This window comes from Leptonychotes weddellii, chromosome 1 (assembly GCF_054177405.1).
Source record: "Leptonychotes weddellii isolate Sample4059 chromosome 1, ASM5417740v2, whole genome shotgun sequence".
NCBI classification, from domain to species: Eukaryota; Metazoa; Chordata; class Mammalia; order Carnivora; family Phocidae; genus Leptonychotes; species Leptonychotes weddellii.
The window spans coordinates 84,369,250-84,389,956 of record NC_138369.1 but is presented as its reverse complement, the minus strand read 5'-3'; the positions used below and the strand labels follow the sequence as shown (position 1 = coordinate 84,389,956).

General features: G+C 36.4%; 1 protein-coding gene across 8 annotated transcripts in view; it reads left to right on the top strand.

Moving 5' to 3' along the window:
• Positions 1-20,707, top strand: part of TFDP2 (transcription factor Dp-2) — a 149,970-nt gene that overhangs the window by 65,213 nt on the left and 64,050 nt on the right. Inside the window, exon 1 of one of the 8 annotated variants that reach the window (XM_081827398.1) lies at positions 15,566-15,633. The exons of 6 other annotated variants lie outside the window; for them this stretch is intronic. In XM_081827398.1, the coding sequence (XP_081683524.1) occupies positions 15,603-15,633 (31 nt within the window). In that variant the 5' untranslated portion in view covers positions 15,566-15,602. Of the gene's footprint in view, positions 1-15,565; positions 15,634-15,828; positions 16,058-20,707 lie in introns of those variants that run through there. One more of the 8 variants, XM_081827403.1, reaches the window with a different exon arrangement.

Genomic DNA, 20,707 nt, shown 5'->3' with positions numbered 1-20,707 from the left:
TATATATATACTACATCCTCTTTATCCATTCATCTGTCGATGGACATCTTGGCTCTTTCATATTACCTGATTTTTGATGCTAACCATACAGCTACAGTAATCAAGACAGTATAGTGTTTGTGCAAGAATAGACCAGAATAGAGCCCAGAAATACAGTCAAGTGATCTTTGACAAAGGCGGAAAGACAATTCAATGGAGAAAGGAGAGTCTTTTTTGGTAAATGAGGCTAGAACAATTAAAGTTTATGTACAAAAAAATGAACCTATACACAGACCTCACACCTTTCACAAAGGTTAACTCAAAATGATTCATAGACTTAAATGTAAAACAAAAAAGATAAAACATCTAGAAGAAAAATAGGAGAAAATCCTAGGTGAGCTTGGGTTTGGTAATGCCTTTTTAGATACGACAGCAAAACACGTATCTGATAAAATTATGTTAGCCAATTACAAAGTTAGAGAGCAGTACACAAAAGGCTACCCTTATGTCTGACTTCAGTTGCAAGTTCAGGGGTCTCCAAAATTACCTTTAGGTTTTATAGGTTGAAAAGGACTCACCGAATTCATTGAAAGCTATTATACTCATGGTTATGTTTTATTACAGCTAAAGAATACAGATTAAAATCAGTCAAGTGAAAAGACACATAGGCCAGAGTCAAGAAGAGTACCAAATTTGTCTTCCTATGGAGACATGGACAGTGTTACTTTCCCAGTCTTGATGTTTAACAGCTTGCACAGAGTATTGCCAACCAGAGAAGCTCACATGGTCTTTGGTATCTGGAGTCTTTATTGGGGTTCAGTCACAGAAATCTGACTAGCAGCTCATGTGGCTGGCTAAGTCTCCAGTCCCTCAGGTCAACTGATGTGACCCAAATGCCCCCATCCTAAATCTCGTTGTTGTGGCTCAAAGCCTGCACCCTAAATCATATTGTTCAAGACACTTTTATCAGGTAAGACATTCCAGGGACTTACAGATTACCTCCCAGGAACTAAGGGCAAAAGCCAGACTTATCTTTGGGTAAGAAATTCTTTACTACCTAGACTGGTATCCAAAATATAAAAAGAATAGTAACAATTGTCTTCAACAACAATAAGAAAACAGACAGCTGAGTTAAAAAGTGAACAGACACCTCACCAAAGGATGTATACAGAAGACAAATAAGAAGTGCTTGGGTGGCTCAGTCAATTAAGCATCTGCCTTTGGCTCAGGTCATGATCTTGGGGTCCTGGGATCAAGCCCCGCATCGGGCTCCCTGCGCAGTGGGGAGTCTGCTTCTCCCTCTCCCTCTGCGCATCCCCCACTGCTCGTGCTCGCTTACACGCATGCATGCACACTGTCTCTCAAATCAATAAAATCTTTAAAAAAAAAAGGCAAATAAAAAATGAAAAGATACTTAGTATCATTTGTCATTAAGGAATTGCAAGTTAAAACAACAGTAAAATGGCACTATAATCCTTTTAGAATGGCTAAAATCCAAAAAGATGACAATATCAAATTGTTGACAAGGATGTGGAGCAACAGGGACACCCATTCGTCATTACGGAAAATGCAAAATGATGCAGGCACTTTGGAAGACGGTTTGGTAGTTGCTTACAAAGCTAAACAGTCTCCTAGAAGTCCTGGCTCCCATTATCCTCTATGTGTTTACTTATGTGATTAATCTCCCATATATAACCAAGTTCCCATCTCTGCCACCCCGCTGAATGAATACCCTCCTCACATTAATTCAACTCTGACACTGGGTACGTTACAAAAAGAGAATAACCCTTCTCCTCAAGCATTCATGGAACATTTAAAGATGGTCACCATACTAAAAAACAAAAATAACAATGTAGTCTATGAAGCAGAAATTTGATATACCATTGTATCTGGCCACAATGCAATAAAATTTGAAATTAATGAATGAAGTCCATCTGGCAGTTCTCTTCCCAAACAACTGTTAAATCCAAGCAGAAACCTAAACTGCAGCAACTATTAAAAATAATAAGAAATTATAATTTTATCTATATACACACATACACATATATGTGGGATGCAGCCAAAGTTGTATATGTGCTTTTGTAATTTTAAAATGGAATGAGGGGTACATGCCTGGCTCAGTCCGAAGAACATGCAACTCTTGATCTTGGGATCTTAAGTTTGAGCCTCACATTGGATGTAGAGATTACTAAAAATAAATAAATAAACCTTAAAAAATTAAAAATAAAATGGAATGAAACAATGAATTCACCTCCCAAAGTTAGGCAAAGGTTAGCAAGAGGAGGAATATATAAAAATAAAAACAAAAATCAGAAGATAGAAAAGTGGTAAAACTGAAAAGTCCAGGTAGATTGGCCATAATAAACAAACTCTAGGACATCATTTAGCAAAATGTTGGAACATTAGATGAATTTGTATATAGAATTTTTTAAAAATTATCAGATTACATACAGCAATTATGTTAAGGAATTTGAAAATACTGATGAAAGATACTATTTGCAGGGGGGATATAAATTACCAAATTGATGATGTTAATCTTTTTGTTTAAAGTCTGTTTTATTTATTTATTTTTTTTAGGTAAGCTGTACTCCCAATGTGGAGTATGAACTCACAATCCCCAGATCAAGAATCACATGCTGTATTGACTGAGCCAGGCAGGTGCCCCCCAAATTGATTATTTTTAAAAGTAGAAAACTTGAAGTCTAATATGTTGAAAGAAATGGAAATATTGTCCCCAAAAATTACTTTGAAAAATACTTTTCTCGGGGTGCATAGGTGGCTCAGTCAGCTGAGCATACAGCTTCGGCTCAGGTCACTATCTCAGGGTTCTGGCATAGAGCCCTGCATCGGGCTCAGCGGGGAGTCTGCTTGTTCCTCTTCCTCTGTGCCTCCCGCTCCCTCATGCTCTCTCTCTCTCTCTCAAATAAGTAAATCTTTGGCGGGGTGGGGAGAAGACTTTTCTCTTCATAGTCTTATGGGCAAGCTTTTTTCCTATTTCTATGAATGGATAATTCAGGCAGTAAAACATGCAGAGTATAATACCAAAGGCTTTCAGTACATGAAACAAAACTAATTTAACTCATATAATAAAATTTAACAGTACAGAAAGTTACAAACCAATCACACAACTATAAAAGCAAAAACCAAATTATTAGCAAATAAAATTGACATTATAATAAGAGAACTGTGTACCATGAACCATGTAGAATTTGTTTCAAGAAAGTAAAGATGCTTGATTTAATAATAAGAAATTACCAATAATACATTTATATAGGTAGATCAAAAGGAACCATATTTTTGTCTGAAATACTTCATGGGCTACATTTTTAAGAACTTGGTCACTTTTTTAAAATCTTTCTATTAAGTAGGAATTAAAAGATACTTTGAAATATATTTTCTAAAAGTCCATCTTTAAGTTATTAGCCAGTATCATGTTTAAAACATTTACATTAGAAATACATATTCCCATTTAAAACAGGAACAAGAGGGGCGCCTTGGGTGGCTCAGTCGGTTAAGCGTCTGCCTTTGGCTCAGGTCGTGATCCCAGGGTCCTGGGATTGAGCCCCACGTCAGGTTCCCTGCTCAGCAGAGAGCCTGCTTCTCCCTTTCTGCTGCTCCCCCTGCTTGTGCTCTCTCTCTCTCTCTGTAAAATAAATAAATAAAATCTTTAAAAAAAACAAACAAAACAGGAACAAGATAAGAAGGTCCACTGGCACCACTATTATTTATTTGGTTTTCTGTTGCTTTGTTTTTTAAAGTCAGGTTTACTCTTTCTTGATTTTGTTGTATGTTGTATATTTTGAGCCCTGCAACCTTGCTAAATCATTAGTTTACTAAAATTTATTACTTTTGCTAGCTTTTTTATAGATTCTTTTGGATTATCTGTGCCAGCCAGCGTTCTTTGGATAGATACCATTTGCTCACAGTGTAATACCTTTTTTATCTATTGCTGTATCAAGTTTGCTAACGTTTTGTTAAAGATCTTTTTTATGGTGCATATATATATATGGTGTATATAACATATACATAACATAAAATTCACTATCTTAGCCATTTTCAAGTGTGTAATTTGATGGCTTTGAGTACATTCTTATTGTTGTGCAACCATCACCACTATCCATCTCCCAATTTTTTCTTCATCCCAAACAGAAACTCTGTACCCATTAAATAATAATTCCATATTCCCTCTTCTCTATCTGCTGGTAACCATTGTTCTCATTTTTTGTCTTTATGAATTTGATTATTCTAGGTACCTTCCTTATGTAAGTGGAGACATACATTATAGATCCTTTTGTCAGGCCTATTGCACTTAGCATAATATTTTCAAGATTTACCCATATCGTAGCATGTATCAGAATTTCATTCTTTTTTGGGCGCCTGGGTGGCTCAGTTGGTTAAGCGACTGCCTTCAGCTCAGGTCATGATCCCGGGGTCCTGGGATTGAGTCCCGCATAGGGCTCCCTGCTCTGCGGGGAGCCTGCTTCTCCCTCTCCCACTCCCCCTGCTTGTGTTCCCTCTCTCGCTGTGTCTCTCTCTGTCAAATAAATAAATGAAATCTTTAAAAAGAATTTCATTCTTTTTTAAGGCTAATTAACGGGTTTTTTGCGACTGTGTTCAAGCAGGATATTGGTTTGGAATTATCTTGTGATTTCTTTGTTTGATTTTGTATCAGGTTAGTGCCAGCCTTATCAAATGACTTAGAAAATGTTTTCTATTCTTCTACTTTCTGGAAGAATTTTTATAATGTTAGATTAATTATTCCATAAATATTCAGTAGAAATTGCTATTGAAGACATTTGGGCCTGGAGTTTTCTTTGTGAGGAGGGTAGAAACTGGGAATTCAATTTCTGTAATAGATATAGGGCTATTCAGGTTGTCTGTTTTTTTCTTGAGTGAGCTCTGGTAGTTTGTAGCTTTCAGTGAATTTGGAAATGTGTTGTTTAATATTTGGGAATTTTCCAGAAATCTTTCTGTTACTGATTTCTAGTTTAATTCCGCTGTGATCAGAGACCATCCTTTGGAGGTTATTTAAATTGCTTTACAGTTTGTTTCAAGATCTGTCCTATGGCCTATCTTAATGTTCCAAGTGCACTGAAAAGACTGTGGATTTTGCTGATGTTGAATGGAGTGTTCTATAAATAATGATGTCAAGTTGATTGCTAGTGTTCAGATTTTCTATGTCTATGTGTCTACTTGTTCTGTTGATTACTGAGAAAGGAATGTTGGTCTCCAATTATAATAGTGCCTTTTCCATTTTTCCTTTGAGTTGTCCCTTTTTCTTACATATTTGAAACTCTTTTGTTGGGTACATGCACAGTTAGGATTGTTATTGTGTTGTTTTGTTATTTTGTGATGTTTTCTTTTATCATTATGTAATACCTGTGTTTATCCCTGGTAACAGTCCTTGTTCTGGGAATCTCTGAATTTTAATCAGGGTCTCTAGATAATTTACAATTAATGTAATTATTGAGATGTTGGATTTGAATCTGCCATATTGCTATGTGTTTTTTTTTTCTATATGTCCCATCTGTTCTCTATTCCTTTTCTTACTTTTTCTTGATTTATTTTGGATAAATTCGATATTTTTCTTGTGATTCCATCTTATGTGGAATTATGCTGATTTATTATACCTCTTTTTAAGTCTTTTATATTTAGTGTTGTAGAGTTTGCAGAGTATATCTTTAAGTTATCACAGTCTACTTTCAAGGAGTGTTATACCATACATATGTACTTCTTTTTCTGCTCTCTTATCTTTTATGCACTGTTAGCATACATTTTGTTTTTACATAATTATAAACCCTATAATATATTGTAAGTGTTTTGGTTTAGATTCTTAGTTATCTTTTAAAGTGATTAAAGACTGTGGTGCCTGGGTCGCTCAGTCGTTAAGCGTCTGCCTTCGGCTCAGGTCATGATCACAGGGTCTTGGGACTGAGCCCTGCATCGGGCTCCCTGCTCCATGGGGAGCCTGCTTCTCCCTCTCGCACTCCCCCTGCTTGTGTTCATTCTCTCACTGTGTCTCTCTCTGTCAAATAAATAAATAAAATCTTAAAAAAAAAAATAAAGTGATTAAAGATAGGAAGAAATTTTCCTCCAGTCTAATAATGAAAAAGTTGAAATAGTTTTTAAAGTCCCTGTCTGATAGTTCCAAAATCTGGGTCATATATCAGTCTATTTCTATTGATTACTTTAGCTCTTGCAGTAGGTTTTTTTACCCTCTTTTGTATGTGTGTTATAATTTTAATGCCACACATTTTGTATACAAGAACAGTAGAGATTGAAGTAAATAGTATTTATACCTGGAAATGGGCGCATTTCTTTTGTTAGGCCATTTGTCCATGGGATTGAGTCAGTCAGGAGTTGAGCAGGGTTTGAGTTCTAATGTTGCTATGATTATGTTCATTGTATCTCAGGGGAAGAAAGAGGCTGAACCTTTAAGAAAAATCTTGGTCTTTAGAAAGGGGAAATGATTCTTAATATTGCATGATGGTAGTAGGGTTTGTCTTATGGCCAGACCTATTTGAATCGTGTGAATCCTATGAGAATAGGGTAGGTGTAAGTTTTTATGAAAACAACAAAACAATTATCTTTTAAGATATAATTTAATTTAATAATAATTTCTCATTAAGGTCACTAGCAGTGCTGCCTCTTATGCGTATCTCTTATAGGGTAATATAACATAGTAAGGGAGCAAAGTATTTTTCAGAAAAGGCAAAACTTGAAGCTTTGGCATCTCATGGACTGCCAGTGTTTCTGCAGAGGAAGGTGGAGGTGATCTGTTCCTAGAGGAGGCAGCATTACTCAGCAGTACGTAACTGGGAATGAGCTTCTAATGAAGCCAAGTAGAAGACTAGAGTGGTGTTTCTTAGCTTAGATACGCACTGGAATCACCTGATACCTTTACAGAATACTTAAGCCTTGGTTTCACCCTCAGTGATTCAGATGGAGTTGGTTTGAAGTGTGACTTGCATAGAAGTTTCCCAGTTGATTGTAATGTGCAGCCAAGGCTAAGGATCACTCCTCTAAAGGCTTGCGGAAATCCCTGTAGGCTGTTGGAGACTCTCTAAGGTCTGGAAGATTTGTATTAGCAGATGGAGGAAATATCAAGTGATATTTAAATTATTATTGTTGCTGTGATATATACAGAAAAAGCAATTATTTTACTATGTACTAAGAAACATAAAGGATAACTCAATATATGAAAGTAATTCTGTATTCCTGAAAGAGAAAAATAAGTATTTTAAAGTTGAAAGTTCTGGGCGCCTGGGTGGCTCAGTTGTTAAGCGTCTGCCTTCGGCTCAGGCCATGGTCCCAGGGTCCTGGGATCGAGCCCTGCATCGGGCTCCCCGCTCCACAGGAAGCCTGCTTCTCCCTCTCCCACTCCCCCTGCTTGTGTTCCCTCTCTCGCTGTGTCTCTCTCTGTCAAATAAATAAAATCTTTAAAAAAAAAAAAAAGTTGACAGTTCTTTTCAAATCAAATAAAAATTACATAATGCCATTTCAATCAAATCTTATTAGAGTTTGTAAAAACCAATAGTGTCACCCACCACCCAGATCTTGGTTTCTAATACTATTCTCCAATAAAAAGATCCAAGACTCCTTAGAAAAACAGCTAATGTAGGTTTGGGGCAGGAAATATACAAGATGAAGCTGGAGTATTTTATAATACCAGAAAGTAAGGAAGTATTAAAAAAAAAAAAAAAGGTGGATTATGCCAAACCATCACAGGAGCCAACCTGAAAAAGATCCCAGTGGCCAAACCTGGAGCCTTTTGAGCAACAAAATAAATAATGTAATGTTGGATTTTAACTTTAAGTATAAAATGAAAATACATGAGCACATACTCATATAAATAGTTATTGAATAAATGAGGGAGAAGAGACAAGTTTCCATACAGAATTCCAAGTAATTTATTTAGGCACCAATTTAGACACTTCTCCCTCAAGGAGGTAGAGCGTAAACCCTCCAACCCCACCATGAGTGTGGACTGCACTCAGTGTGGTGCTTCCAAATTGTAGCTTATGGAAACACAGGCTAGAGGTGGGAGAGTAACTTTACAGTAGAAAAACCTGAAAAAATAGCCCTGGCCAATTGATCCTCAAGGTAACTTTATCAGTCATAAGTCATGTTGATAGCTGGTACCCTTGATATGATGTGATGAGATCTTCCTCCCAATAATTCCTAACTCTGAGAAAAAAATCAGACAAACCCATAATGAGTGGCATTCTGCAGAATACCAGACCATATTTCTCAAAACTGTCAAGGTCATCAAAAACAAGGCAGATCTGAGAAACTTCACATAATAAACATAACTAAATGTAATACAAATAAGTAAATTAAATATTGGCATTACAAGAAAAAATGTAGCATGGGAAATTCACAAAAGAAATGCAAATGGATAATAAAAATACGAATATGTATCAAAATGCAAATTTAAATAGCAAAAGCCAATGTTTACCAATCAATAGAGCAAAGATTTTGTTGTGTTGTTGTTGTTGTTAATACCTAATTTGGGGTTGGTAGGGGCCAGTCTGGGAACTCAGAATGATATAACGTCTCTGGAGGATAATTTGCTCAGTGCTATCAAAAATCTTTAAAATACACAAACTCTGACTCAGCATTTTCTCTTCTGCGGATTTATCCTGATTAAAGGAAGACCTGTGGGAAGATTTTAGCAAAGAATGTTCACGGCATTGTTGATGAGAATGACCATTTGGAAGCAGTGTGATAAATAACTGAGTTTTGTGACACTGATATATGATGGTATTGTGTAGGTGTTATAAACTAAATTTATTAAGTTCAAAAAGTTAAACCAGCATGTACAGCATGATCCCTCCCCCTGCTTTTTTTGGAAAAGGAAAAATATGTGGCGTAGAAAAAGACTTGATATATGTATGTAAAATATTCATTATAATCATTTCTGGGTATTTGAATTGTGGATGATTTTCATTTCCTCCTGTATACTTTTATTTATTCTTCTTATCTACCTCTTATTCTTTAAATCTACTTCCCTTTGAAGTGTGAATCAGTGTAAGTCCTCTGGGAAGCAGATTGGTAATACACATCAAACTCTTTAAAGCAATTGATACTCTTTCACCTACCAAAACCCTTCCTGGAGTTTGTCATTAGAAAAGAATAAGAGAGGGGCACCTGGGTGGCTTAATCGGTTGATTTTGACTCTTGATTTTGGCTCAGGTCATGATCTCAAAGTCATGGGATCGAGCCTCACATGGGGTTCTGCACTCAGGGCAGAGTCTGCTTGTCCCTCTCCTGCTCCTCCCCCTGCTCTCTCTCTCTCTCTCAAGTAAATAAATCAATAAAATCTTAAAAAAAAAAAAAAAGATTTGAGTGTAGAAGTGTTTACTACATAATTTTTACATAGTTATTTATAATGGCAAAATATGAAGACTGTAAATATCCACTTATAGGGAAATAAAACATGACGTGTACAGTGGAATATTGTGCATTCATGATTGTGTTCAGACAATATTTGTTGAGGTCTGATAATCCTGGTGTTCCTTTTTAGACTTCTGCTCAGAATGACATCCATGATCCTGATTCATTCCCCATGTTCTTTGCTGTAGCCTCAAATGAGAAAATAAGAAATGGGTTCCTTCTACTATTTTGTGTAAATAACAAAAATTAGTAAATTATTTTTTTTCCCTAAAGCCATTTCCTCATGTATATTTTATTTGACTTCCTCAGTTTCCATTTATTTGCTTTACTTTTAAGGTTATGGGTGTTACGTGAGCCTTTTCACATTTCTGTGTTGCCCGAAATGTTCTTCCTGCTTTTACCTTGCTGACACCTCATCTTCCAGGTTGCGGCTTAAATATCACTGGCTTCAGAGAGATCTTCCTAGAGCACCTTGTGTAAAGGGTTCACATGGAATACCCCTTGCCAGCTCTTTGATGCCACTAGTTTCTTCCCTAGCAATGGACACAGTTGGTGTTTTTGTATTTGTTTGCTTGTTTATAGCATTTCCTCCATTAGACTGTAACTTCCTGAGGCGAGGGATTATAATTTTTCTTCTCCCGTGTATTTTTAGGTCCCCTACTTAAGGTTGGCATGTTGTAAACAGTAAATATGTGTAGATTGAATGAACTAACTTAATTTTGCAGCTTTGACAACATCTCATTAAGAATTTATCATGTAATTTAATTGTTATGACTTAGATTGTACCAAAATTATTCTTATAACACATTGATCTTAGCTGTACTGGTCTTGATATTTTAATGTATTTTATGTAAGAATATACAGGTAGGAGGTTAAGTTAGATTCAGGAAGTAAGAGGAGCTCTTGTAATAGAGGTGGAACTATAATGGATGCGGAGGAGTGGGTGGACTAAGGAGGTAAAGAAGAGAAGAAAAGACATTTTGGATAAGGCTGTTATATGTGCTTTTTTAAAAAGTAGACTTTATTTTGTCAGCAAAGTTTTAAGTTCATAGTAAAATTAAGTGGAAGGTACAGATTTCCCACATACCCTCTGTTCTCACTCCTACATCAGTTTTTGTTTTGTTTTTTCAATTTTTTTTATTATGGTAAAATATACATAACATAAAATATCATCCTGGTCATTTTTAAATATACATTCAGTGATACAGAATACATTCATAGTGCTGTGCAACCATCATACCATCCATCTCCATCATTTTTCATCTTGTAAAACTGGAACTCTGTATCCATTAAATAATATCTCCCATTTTCCCCTCCCCCAGCCCCTGACAACTACCATTCTACTTTATGTCTCTATGATTTTGACTACTCTAAGTAGTCATATAAGTAGAATCATACAGTGTCTCTTGTGATGTAGCATACTGTCCTTAAGGTTCATCTGTATTGTAGCATGTCTCAGAATTTTCTTCCTTTTTAAGGTTGAATAATATTCCATTGCATGTATTTATTACATTTTGCTTATCATTTACCATCAGTAGACACAGGGGTTGCTTCTGTGTTTTAGCTGTTGCCAATAATGCTGCTATGAACGTGGAAGCATAAATATCCCTATAAGACCCTGCTTTCAATTCTTTTGGTTATATACCTAGAAGTGGAGCTGACCCAGCAGAATCATATGGTAATTGTATTTTTAATTTTTTGAGGAGTCAACATTCTGATTTCCATAGTAGCTGTACCGTTTTACATTGCATCAACAGTGCACAAAGATTACAGTTTCTCCACATTCTCATCAACACTTACTTTCTGTTATTTTGATATTAGTCATCCTAATGGTTATGAGGTGATCTCATTATAGTTTTAATTTGCATTTCCCTAAAGATTAGTGATGTTGAAATCCTTTCATGTGCATATTGGCCATTTGTGTATTTTCTTTGGAGAAATGTCTATTCAAGTCCTTTGCCCATTTATAAATCAGGTTGTTTGGATTTTTGTTGTGGTTGAGTTTTAGGGAGAAAATAAGGTTCGATACCTTTTAAGGTAGAGGGTAAGGGGCCAAATTGAGGAGAACATAGACTACTGTTTTTAAGTAGTTTGCTGTTACTGTCTAGACTAGAGACCATATTTTTTAAAAAAGATTTATTTGAGAGAGAGGAAGAGAGCAGGGGGAAGGGGCAGAGGGAGAGGGAGAAGCAGGCTTCCCGCTGAGCAGGGAGCCTGATGTGGGACTTCATCCCAGCATCCTGGGATCATGACCTGAGCCGAAGGCAGATGCTTAACTGACTGAGCCACCCAGGCGCCCTAGACCAGAGATGTTTAATAGAACTTTCTGTGATGATGGAAATGTTTTGTATCTGCAAGCCGTTAGCCATATGTGGCTGTTGAGGACTTAACATGTGTCTAGTGCAACTGGAAAATCAAGTTTTTAGTTTCATTTAACTTTAATCAATTTGAATTTAAATAGCCATGTGTGGCTTAAGGCTACCACTATTTTTGATAGGGTAATCAGGAGGTCATCAGAAGTTGTATTTCTTATTTCTTTTGTTTCTGAACTAGGGAAATGTGTGTTTTAGGGGAAAAAAACTGGGAACAATGTGGGCAGTTGAATGGTAAGGAAGAAATAAGAATAGAAAATCACTTTCTTTTTTTTTTGCCTTTAATGAGAATGGGGAACATAGGAGGATGAGCTGGTTTGGGAAGGTAGACACTGAGCTCAGTACTGCAGAAATTGACTTGAGATTGTGGGACGTAGAGACAGAGATGTCCAGTGGGCAATTGTAAATAAGAGTTTAGAGCAGAGCAGAACAGAGAAAACTAGGGCTAGAAGTATAAATTTTCATAGTCATCTATATAGTGGTGATAAAGCCATAGAAATAGATAATACCCTTCAAAGAGGGAATATAAATCTTGAATAAATGAGCATCAAGGATAGATCCTTGAAAAATGTCTGTATTTATTTATTTTTTTTAAAGATTTTATTTATTCATTTATTTGAGAGAGTGAGAGAGAGAGAGAGCACATGAGAGGGAGGAAGGTCAGAGGGAGAAGCAGACTCCCCGCCAAGCAGGGAGCCCAATGCGGGACTCGATCCCGGGACTCCAGGATCATGACCTGAGCTGAAGACAGTCGCTTAACCAACTGAGCCACCCAGGCGCCCGAAAAATGTCTGTATTTAAAGGTGGGAAGAAGAAGAGGAGCAAGTGAAGGTGAAGTTACTTTTTACTGCATGATATATTTAAGAAACTATCACTTACCCATGCAAGTGGTAGCAGGAACCCTTTGCTTTAGATGTAGTTCTCATCAGGGTGATTAGACATTTTATTTCAAAATGTGAGTAAGTATGGGAAACTAGCATAGGTAATTTCCATTCCCTCACAACATGGATCTGGCAGATACTTTAACAGGAATGGGCAAATAACAACTATGATTGTGCTATCATAATATCACTTCTGCCTATAGAATCAGAAAGGTACCTGTAAAATGTGGTTAATACTTGGTCACGTTACCAATAAGCATAGCAAACTCCAGTCTGAATAAATTAGCTGATAAACCTGAGGGAATGAATGCCTAGTCCCCCTTGCTGTTTTCTAGATAACCAGTAGTTGTAAATAATAGGATAGTTAAGTGGATTTTCTAAGTAAGATTAAGGAGAAATTGTTTGAGAGCACATACACAAGATATATTTTGTTATGCTAGTAAGAAGTCTCATAAGTCCCCCAAAGTGTGTAATACAGTTGTAAAGGAACACAGAAGCTAGTGAGTGAAGAATTTGGAAATGGAGAAGGGGCACAGGCAAGGAAGGCAAACATGGAGAAGGAAACATGGAAGAATAGGGGTAGGCTTAAGGTCAGATCTATGGGGTAGACAGTAGGGAGCAGGTCAGTTGGCTCCCTAGCTCAGTGCCTGATACATTAGAAGTGCTCCATAAGTATTTGTTGAAGAAAGAATGAATGATGGTTAGGGAGAAGAAAAATCGCTCCTGTAGGAACCATTCCTGATGAAATCTTGCTTTGGGCCCACCTTATCTTACCCATTTCTTGACCTCAGTCATCACATGTCTTCCTGACCTTGGGTTGCTGTTAGATTTTTTGTTAGAACACATATTGAATGTGTGAATATTCCAGATAGTGTATATTTGAACTTCTAATCATTGTCCAGCTCTGGTGGTGGGACAGGGGGAAGGAGTGATACTCTGCTATTTATAAGTATGATGAATGTATCTGAGTACTGACAAGTTTAATTTCCTTTTGTTTTAAGACTGTACTAGAGGGGCGCCTGGGTGGCTCAATCGGTTAAGCGTCTGCCTTTAGCTCAGGTCATGATCCCAGGATGCTGGCATCAAGCCCCAAGTCAGGCTCCCGGCTCAGTGGGGAGCCTGCTTCTCCCTCTGTCACTTCCCCTGCTTGTGTTCCTGTGCTCTCTCTCTCTCTCTGTGTCAAAAAAAAAAAAAAAGATTATACTGGAATAGGTGTGACCATATCTATCTAGCCCCTGAATATTCTGGCCTTGGGTGACATGTGCAAGCACTTCTGACTGATTTGACAGGTTAGAGGTGTGCACTTATTTTCTGTGTGTGATTTGTGGTAGGGCGACCAAGAATGATGAGAAGCAGGGGAATTTAAAGTTATTTCCACATATACAAAACTGATGGGATGCCATGTAATTTCTAAAATTCTTTTTTTATTCAAACTCCTCTGAAATCTGATAGTCCACAAAAACTTAGTGTATGGAATTTTATTTTATTTTTTTTAAAGATTTTATTTATTTATTTATTTGACAGACAGCGAGAGAGGGAACACAAGCAGGGGGAGTGGGAGGGAGAAGCAGACTTCCCTCCGAGCAGGGAGTCTGACGCGGGGCTCGATCCCAGGACCCTGGGATCATGACCTGAGCCGAAGGCAGACACTTAACAAGGGAGCCACCCAGGCTCCCCAATGTATGGAATTTTAACCAAATATAGTAACCTCACATCTCATAGTGAAAACAGATTTTAGAATCTGAAAAGATACAGGGCCATATAGGTTGTTTTTTCAATTTTAAGCTATTATATAATTGTAACCCAAGTTAACACCCTTATGCATGTAAGTAATAGGTGGTACATAGTCTGTTTGCAAAGAAAAGTTTGACTAAGAAAAAGCTCTCTTTGATCTATTTCACTCACATATACCTATCTGAATGTCTAATAGGCACTGAGGATACAACACTGAAGAAAGTACAAAATCTTTTCCCTCCTGAAGCTTTGTCAAGACATACTTTCAGAGGGAACTATTTCAGATTAGGTGGTAACTAATCAAAAAAGGAAAGAGATATCTTAGTCCATCTAGGAGAGTTTTACATTCAGGAACTAAAATATAAACAAATAAGCTCACTGAAGACAAGGATTTTTGTTTGGCTTTTGTCTTTTGTGTTCACTGCTATATCCTCAGAGCCCCAAATAGTGCTTGGCTCATAATAGGCATTCAGTAAATATAAGTCATTGATTGAAGTGTTTATTGTTTTGAATTTGTATAATCATACACATGTACTTTAGTAAATTATTTTTACATCTAGCTAGTTGAAAATTTTATCTCAGTTACTTATTTTTATGTTTGTTACCTACTTTTAGTTTCTCCTTGTACCCACATATCAGGATGCAGGAAAAGCTTATTAATATTAATAATTAGTCATATGGTGATCTGATATTACAAAAGATAGATTTGGAAAGGAACTTCAGAGGTCATCTTTTGTTTAGCTTCTTGCCTAGGAAAAACTAAGATGATTAGGTATGTATTTTTAATTAATCATTTAAAAAACTAGGACAACATAATGAGGTTCTCTTGAGAAAATGGAGAAAGGTGCTTAACCCTAGATAAAAAGATACTAACCTGAAAAATTTAGAACTTCTAACCGTGTGGGAAAGTGAAAAAAAATCGAGCCCAACTAAGCTGCTCTTTGTTGATATCAGAAATGGGCCTGTCATTCATTTTGGCATTGAAACATAGCCTCCTATCTCAGGGGGCAGGACCAGGACTTTTTTTTTTTCCTCCCAGAGGAGCTAGACAGTTATTACAGGTTGAAAAACCCCGGCCAGTTTTTCAAGAGTTTCTCCTCCTTTTTATTATTATTTTTTTCTTTTTCTTTTCCTTTTTTTTTTTTTTTCCCCCTGAAACTTATGGTGCTTTTGCTCTGCTTTCAAGATGCATTAAGGTCTCCTGCTTTGTGACTGCTTTGGAGCCAGCAAATACCCTGACATGTACAATTCGAATTATGCAGATTTCATGAGTAAGTTTAATCTTATTTTTTAGCTAGTTAAAATTCAAGTGATATTTAGAAAAGTCTTAGCTTGGAGTTAGCCTTTTTATCATTTTACCGCTTTTATTTTAAGCATATTTTTAAAACAACCTTTAATTTAATAAGAAAGTAAGATTCTACACATTAAAAAGCCTCTTTGTGTCTTAAGACTTACACTTCCAGTTTCTTTTGAATGACCTTTGTTGCATTAGACAGTATTCATTTGTCTTTTGAAAGCTAGTTACCTAAACGGTTTTCTTGAGCATCTTTTTAGTTTTATTGAGAAGTATTTTAAATTGAGCTTTTCTGAGCTCGATTGCTTATGTCTGACACAGTCTCAAGTTTCCACTGAATGGTAACAAAGACTGTAGAGTGTTGTTGGTACTGCAGTGAGAGGCATGCTTCTTTAGACCAGGTAAGAGAGATCATTTTGTTTCTTACTGCTGGGTGAGTTTTTACCACGTTTATTTTATATTCTTCCAGCAGCAGCAATATTAAGTTGATAAATAGCCAAGAGCACGCTGAATTCAAGACGTCCTTGCTTGTTGCAGACAGGAAAACTACAGGGTATGGGGGTTGGGTTGGGCAGGGGGGGAGGGGTAGAGTAAGCTTAGTTTATCACTCAGTTACTTATATAAATCCATTAAAATGTGAAAATAAGTCTAGAGCTCAGTTTTCCTTATTCAAGAACTAGGAAAGCAGTTGAGGAAATGAATAATTTTGAAGGTACTTCATAGTTACTACTTGTGAATGCAATTCAAATGATAGTTTTTACTTTCATTTCTTTCCAGTAGTTAATAAAATAAGCTTTGCCCTTAACTGTACATTTTTTTTTATTTATGAAAACTTTTAAATTGTCAACAGCAAAATATGCTTCCTCAGGATCTTTGAAATAAACCTGACAGTTAAAAAAATATTTCAGCTTTTATAGCTGTTTCATTCCTTTTTTTCCTAGTACATTTTTCTTAAAAGTATTTGTGCTTTGAAAATGTCAGCTGTATTCTAATGAAGCTCAGGCATTGTTTGCTCATAAAGGGGCCGGTGCATTCCACTGCTTTATGGTTTATTATGAGGCACAGTGTGAGAGTGTGGGTGGCACCATTTGGTGTCTGCCTCTTGGGGTAGTGACTGCCATTATGTTAGTATTGGATTGGCAAAGAAAATATAGCATGCAAGATCCTATATGAATCTGGAACCTATGAAGAAAAGCTTAACCCTAAATAATACTAAGTGAGCCAGGACTGTGTGACAACTTGATTCAGTTGATCACTTCAAGTATACTCTCGAAAGTCTGTCTTTCAGTTACAATTAATATTCTACAAGAGTACCTATCTCTTGTTTTTTGATGTATATAACATTTACTCATTCTTTGAATCTTAATAAGGAAGTGAATGTTTCTAGATAAATTATGACATTTTAAGTAGATACAGTAACATTTTAAATAATACATTTACTTAAAAAAAGAGTTTTACGGAACTTAGTGTGGGTGGGGAGGGGGAGTGAGAGAGGAGGTCAGGCAGAGAGCCTTTCTTTCAGTTAGGAAAGCCCTGATGAAGAAAAAAGCAACAGATGTTTCTTCTGTTACAATTGAGGTTGTTTTATTCAAAATTCACAGTAGCTGGAATGGGGAGGGGAGGTCATAAATCTGACTTAATCAGGGAATAAATAAAACTTAGTCATTTAAAATTTTTTCCTTTATACTTAGATTTTGAGAATCAGTAGAGTAACATACCTTTTGGAGAGGCTTTTTTTAATCTTAAAAAATTAATGTGTAATTAATGGAAATGTGAGAAAGTTAATTTTCGTGCATGTAAATTATGGAAAAAAATGATCATTACATCCTACAGAATATTTGGAAAAAAGCCTAGCCATTATAAAATATATAAGGAATACTTAGGTTGCAAAAGTTTGTAATTGCACAATAGGTACTAAGCCTCAAAATGAAATTTCATTATGAAACATTATTTGCATATAGTGTGAGAGATCCTTTTATCTTCAGTGAGAAGCATAAGACTTATTCCAAAAAGATCTTTGAATAAGAAATGTGAGAGAAATATTTTGAGTTTAATTGAAATGAACCTCTAAAAAGAAAGAGTAAGCTTGGATTGGCTGCTAATGGACAGAGAAGAATGTTTATTTGCTGAAAAAAGTAGCAAAGGAAGAGCTTGGAAACAATACACATGTAATGAAAGCAGTCAAAATTTTTTAAAAAATAAAAAAAAAAAAAGAAGAAATTTTTTTAAAAAATAGTTTTTGAATTTGTAGAATTCATAACGAGTAAAAACCTTTCATTTTACAAGTAACAAAGAGAAGTTCTATGCTGTTGTATAGTGTGCATTTATACACATTACAGCTTTATGCATTTCTTTAAAGTTCGCTCTTGAAAAACCAGTGCTGAGCACCAGATCTTTTACATATAAGGCACATAGTAAAAATTCGCCATACCCTGCACTGTAAAATTAGTAAGAATAGATAACAGCCAAAAAAAATTCTGTAAACCATAGTTCAAAATTTGTGTAAGGAGCAAATATTAAATGGTTTTCTAAATGTTTAATTGGTCTAAAGAGAAGACAGGAAAAGATACCAACATTCAAGTAGATTATTAAAAATTTCTCTTGCTCTTAACTGGGATCTGTGGGCTTCCCTGAAAATTCTCTTTGCTTCACATAATGACAGAATTTAGAGATTTTGAAGCTTTTCAGATCATTGTTTTAATTAAGATTACAATAAGATTCTAAAATTGATCTTCATACATTTTGCTTTTTTAAGGAATAGCAATAGGTAGCAGTTGAGGGTTTTCTTTCTAAGATAAGTAAAATAACTTACATGGAGTTTAAAATGGATTTATAGGGGTGCCTGGGTGGCTCAGTCAGTTAAACATCTGACTCTTGCTTTTGGCTCAGGTCATGATCTCAGGGTTGTGAGATGGAGCCCTGCATCGGGCATAGAGCCTGCTTAAGATTCTCTCTCTCCTTCTCCCCTATTCCCTCCAAAGAAAACGGATTTACAAACTATAGGTCTGACTAAAGTAAAATTTTTTACAATTTTGATCAAAGTATATATAGAAAGAGCCCTAAAAAAAGTTGATGGCCCCACATGTGATATATAACTATGACAAAATCCTAGATTGTAGTTATCAAAAATGTGTGTCACGATTATAAATGTAGACATGACAGGGTTATTTAATAGCATCAGCAACAACAATACAGAAATCTTTGAGAGTGTTAACCCTTCAAATTAAGAGTAATATACTGAAAGACTTTCAGAGTGGGGTACCTATAGTTCTCGCCTTGTATATATGAACGCTTTAGCACAAAACTGAGGTCTGTGGGAATCTGAGCCTTACCTATTCATTGTTTTCCAAGTTAGAATACCCAGAGAGTGACTAATGTAGACATTCTCTCTGCCTTATATATATGTGTGTGACTAGAAACAACAGCAACCTAAAAATCTCTTCATTTCTGAGGTGGAGGTCAGAGGGAAGATTTGCCTGATGCCTGTATTTTTCTGAAAAGAAAACCTTTTACATTGTTGTTTAGGAGCAGATAAAAATAGTATGAATATTGTGCTTTAACTGTAGTATGAGTTAACTCTTGCGAAAGGATCCAGAAACCTATCGTGTAATAACAGCATTACTTTCTACCAAGTTTGAAGCAACCAATTTGTAAATGAACCTTTGGATCTTGACTCTAAAGCTGGAGACCATCAGTAGGAGGCTTGGTTTTTGGCACTTTGATCACTTATGGTACAAAGTTTGTCACTGTCTTGGCAATTTCTCTGACAGAAAAATGAAGAGACTGCTAATTGACCACTTACGGTGTGTCAAGTAGACCCAGGGAACTTAAGTGTAAGAGTTTGCAGAATCTTTTTTTTTTTTTTTTAATCTTTTAATGGGTAAGATTTTAATTAAAAGATTTTTGTTGATATTGATGTCTAACTTTAAGATTTCTTGCTCTTTAAAATATGATTTAGATGTAGCTTCAATAATAGCTCTCAAATGGAACATATTGTTGAAAAAGAATATTCATCATTGCAATTTTGAGTATGGTATTATGGAATTCAATGGTCCCGTTTTCTAATTTGCTAGGGGAAAGAACTGCTTTGAAACTATAATTCATGGGTGGTCTTTGGTCTTTGAGTTTAAGTGTCCTAAAGTTTTAAATTTATTTTAAGAATGCAATTTTTAAATTGTAGGTCTATCTGCAGTCATTGCCATCTTTTATAAATATTAGAAAAATATCTCTCCTGACTGTAAATTTTTTTTTAAAGATTTTATTTATTTATTTGAGAGAGAGAGAGCGTGCACACATGAGAGAGCACAGGCAGGGGGAGCAGCAAAGGGAGAGGGAGAAGCAGGCTCCTGGCTGAGCAGGGAGCCCGATGCAGGGCTTGATCCCAGGACCCTGGGATCATGACCTGAACCGAAGGCAGACACTTAACCAACTGAGACACCCAGGTGCCCCTTCACTATAAATTTTAAATGATTTATTTGTTAACACATTCTGGGGCAGGTTACCATCTTAGAGGGGTTGTGGGCTTCTTCATGAGGATGATTTCCAAATAAGTGCACTTGGGTATTCTGATACTCATAAATTCTGATCCTTGTGGTTGCGCCCAGCTGCCTTGATCTACTCTAGCCATTCAGCGGCTGTTGGCACGAGATAAAATGTGCTCCCTTCAGCTCACTCTCTTCCTAGGAAAGAACATGGTGTCTGTGTGCCATCTGGTGGGTGTATCGGCTGTGGTGATGGTGCTGAAAGTAGGGGTTGAATGTAGGCTCAACACTGAAAAGATAATAGCATGTAAAAACAAGAGACTGAAGAAATAAGGGTCACTCAGCCCATTATTCTTTTTTAAAAATGGAAAGAGGGCGCCTGGGTGGCTCAGTTGGTTAAGCGACTGCCTTCGGCTCAGGTCATGATCCTGGAGTCCCGGGATCGAGTCCTGCATCGGGCTCCCTGCTCGGCAGGGAGTCTGCTTCTCCCTCTGACCCTCCTCCCTCTCATGCTCTCTGTCTCTCATTCTCTCTGTCTCAAATAAATAAATAAAATCTTTAAAAAAAAAA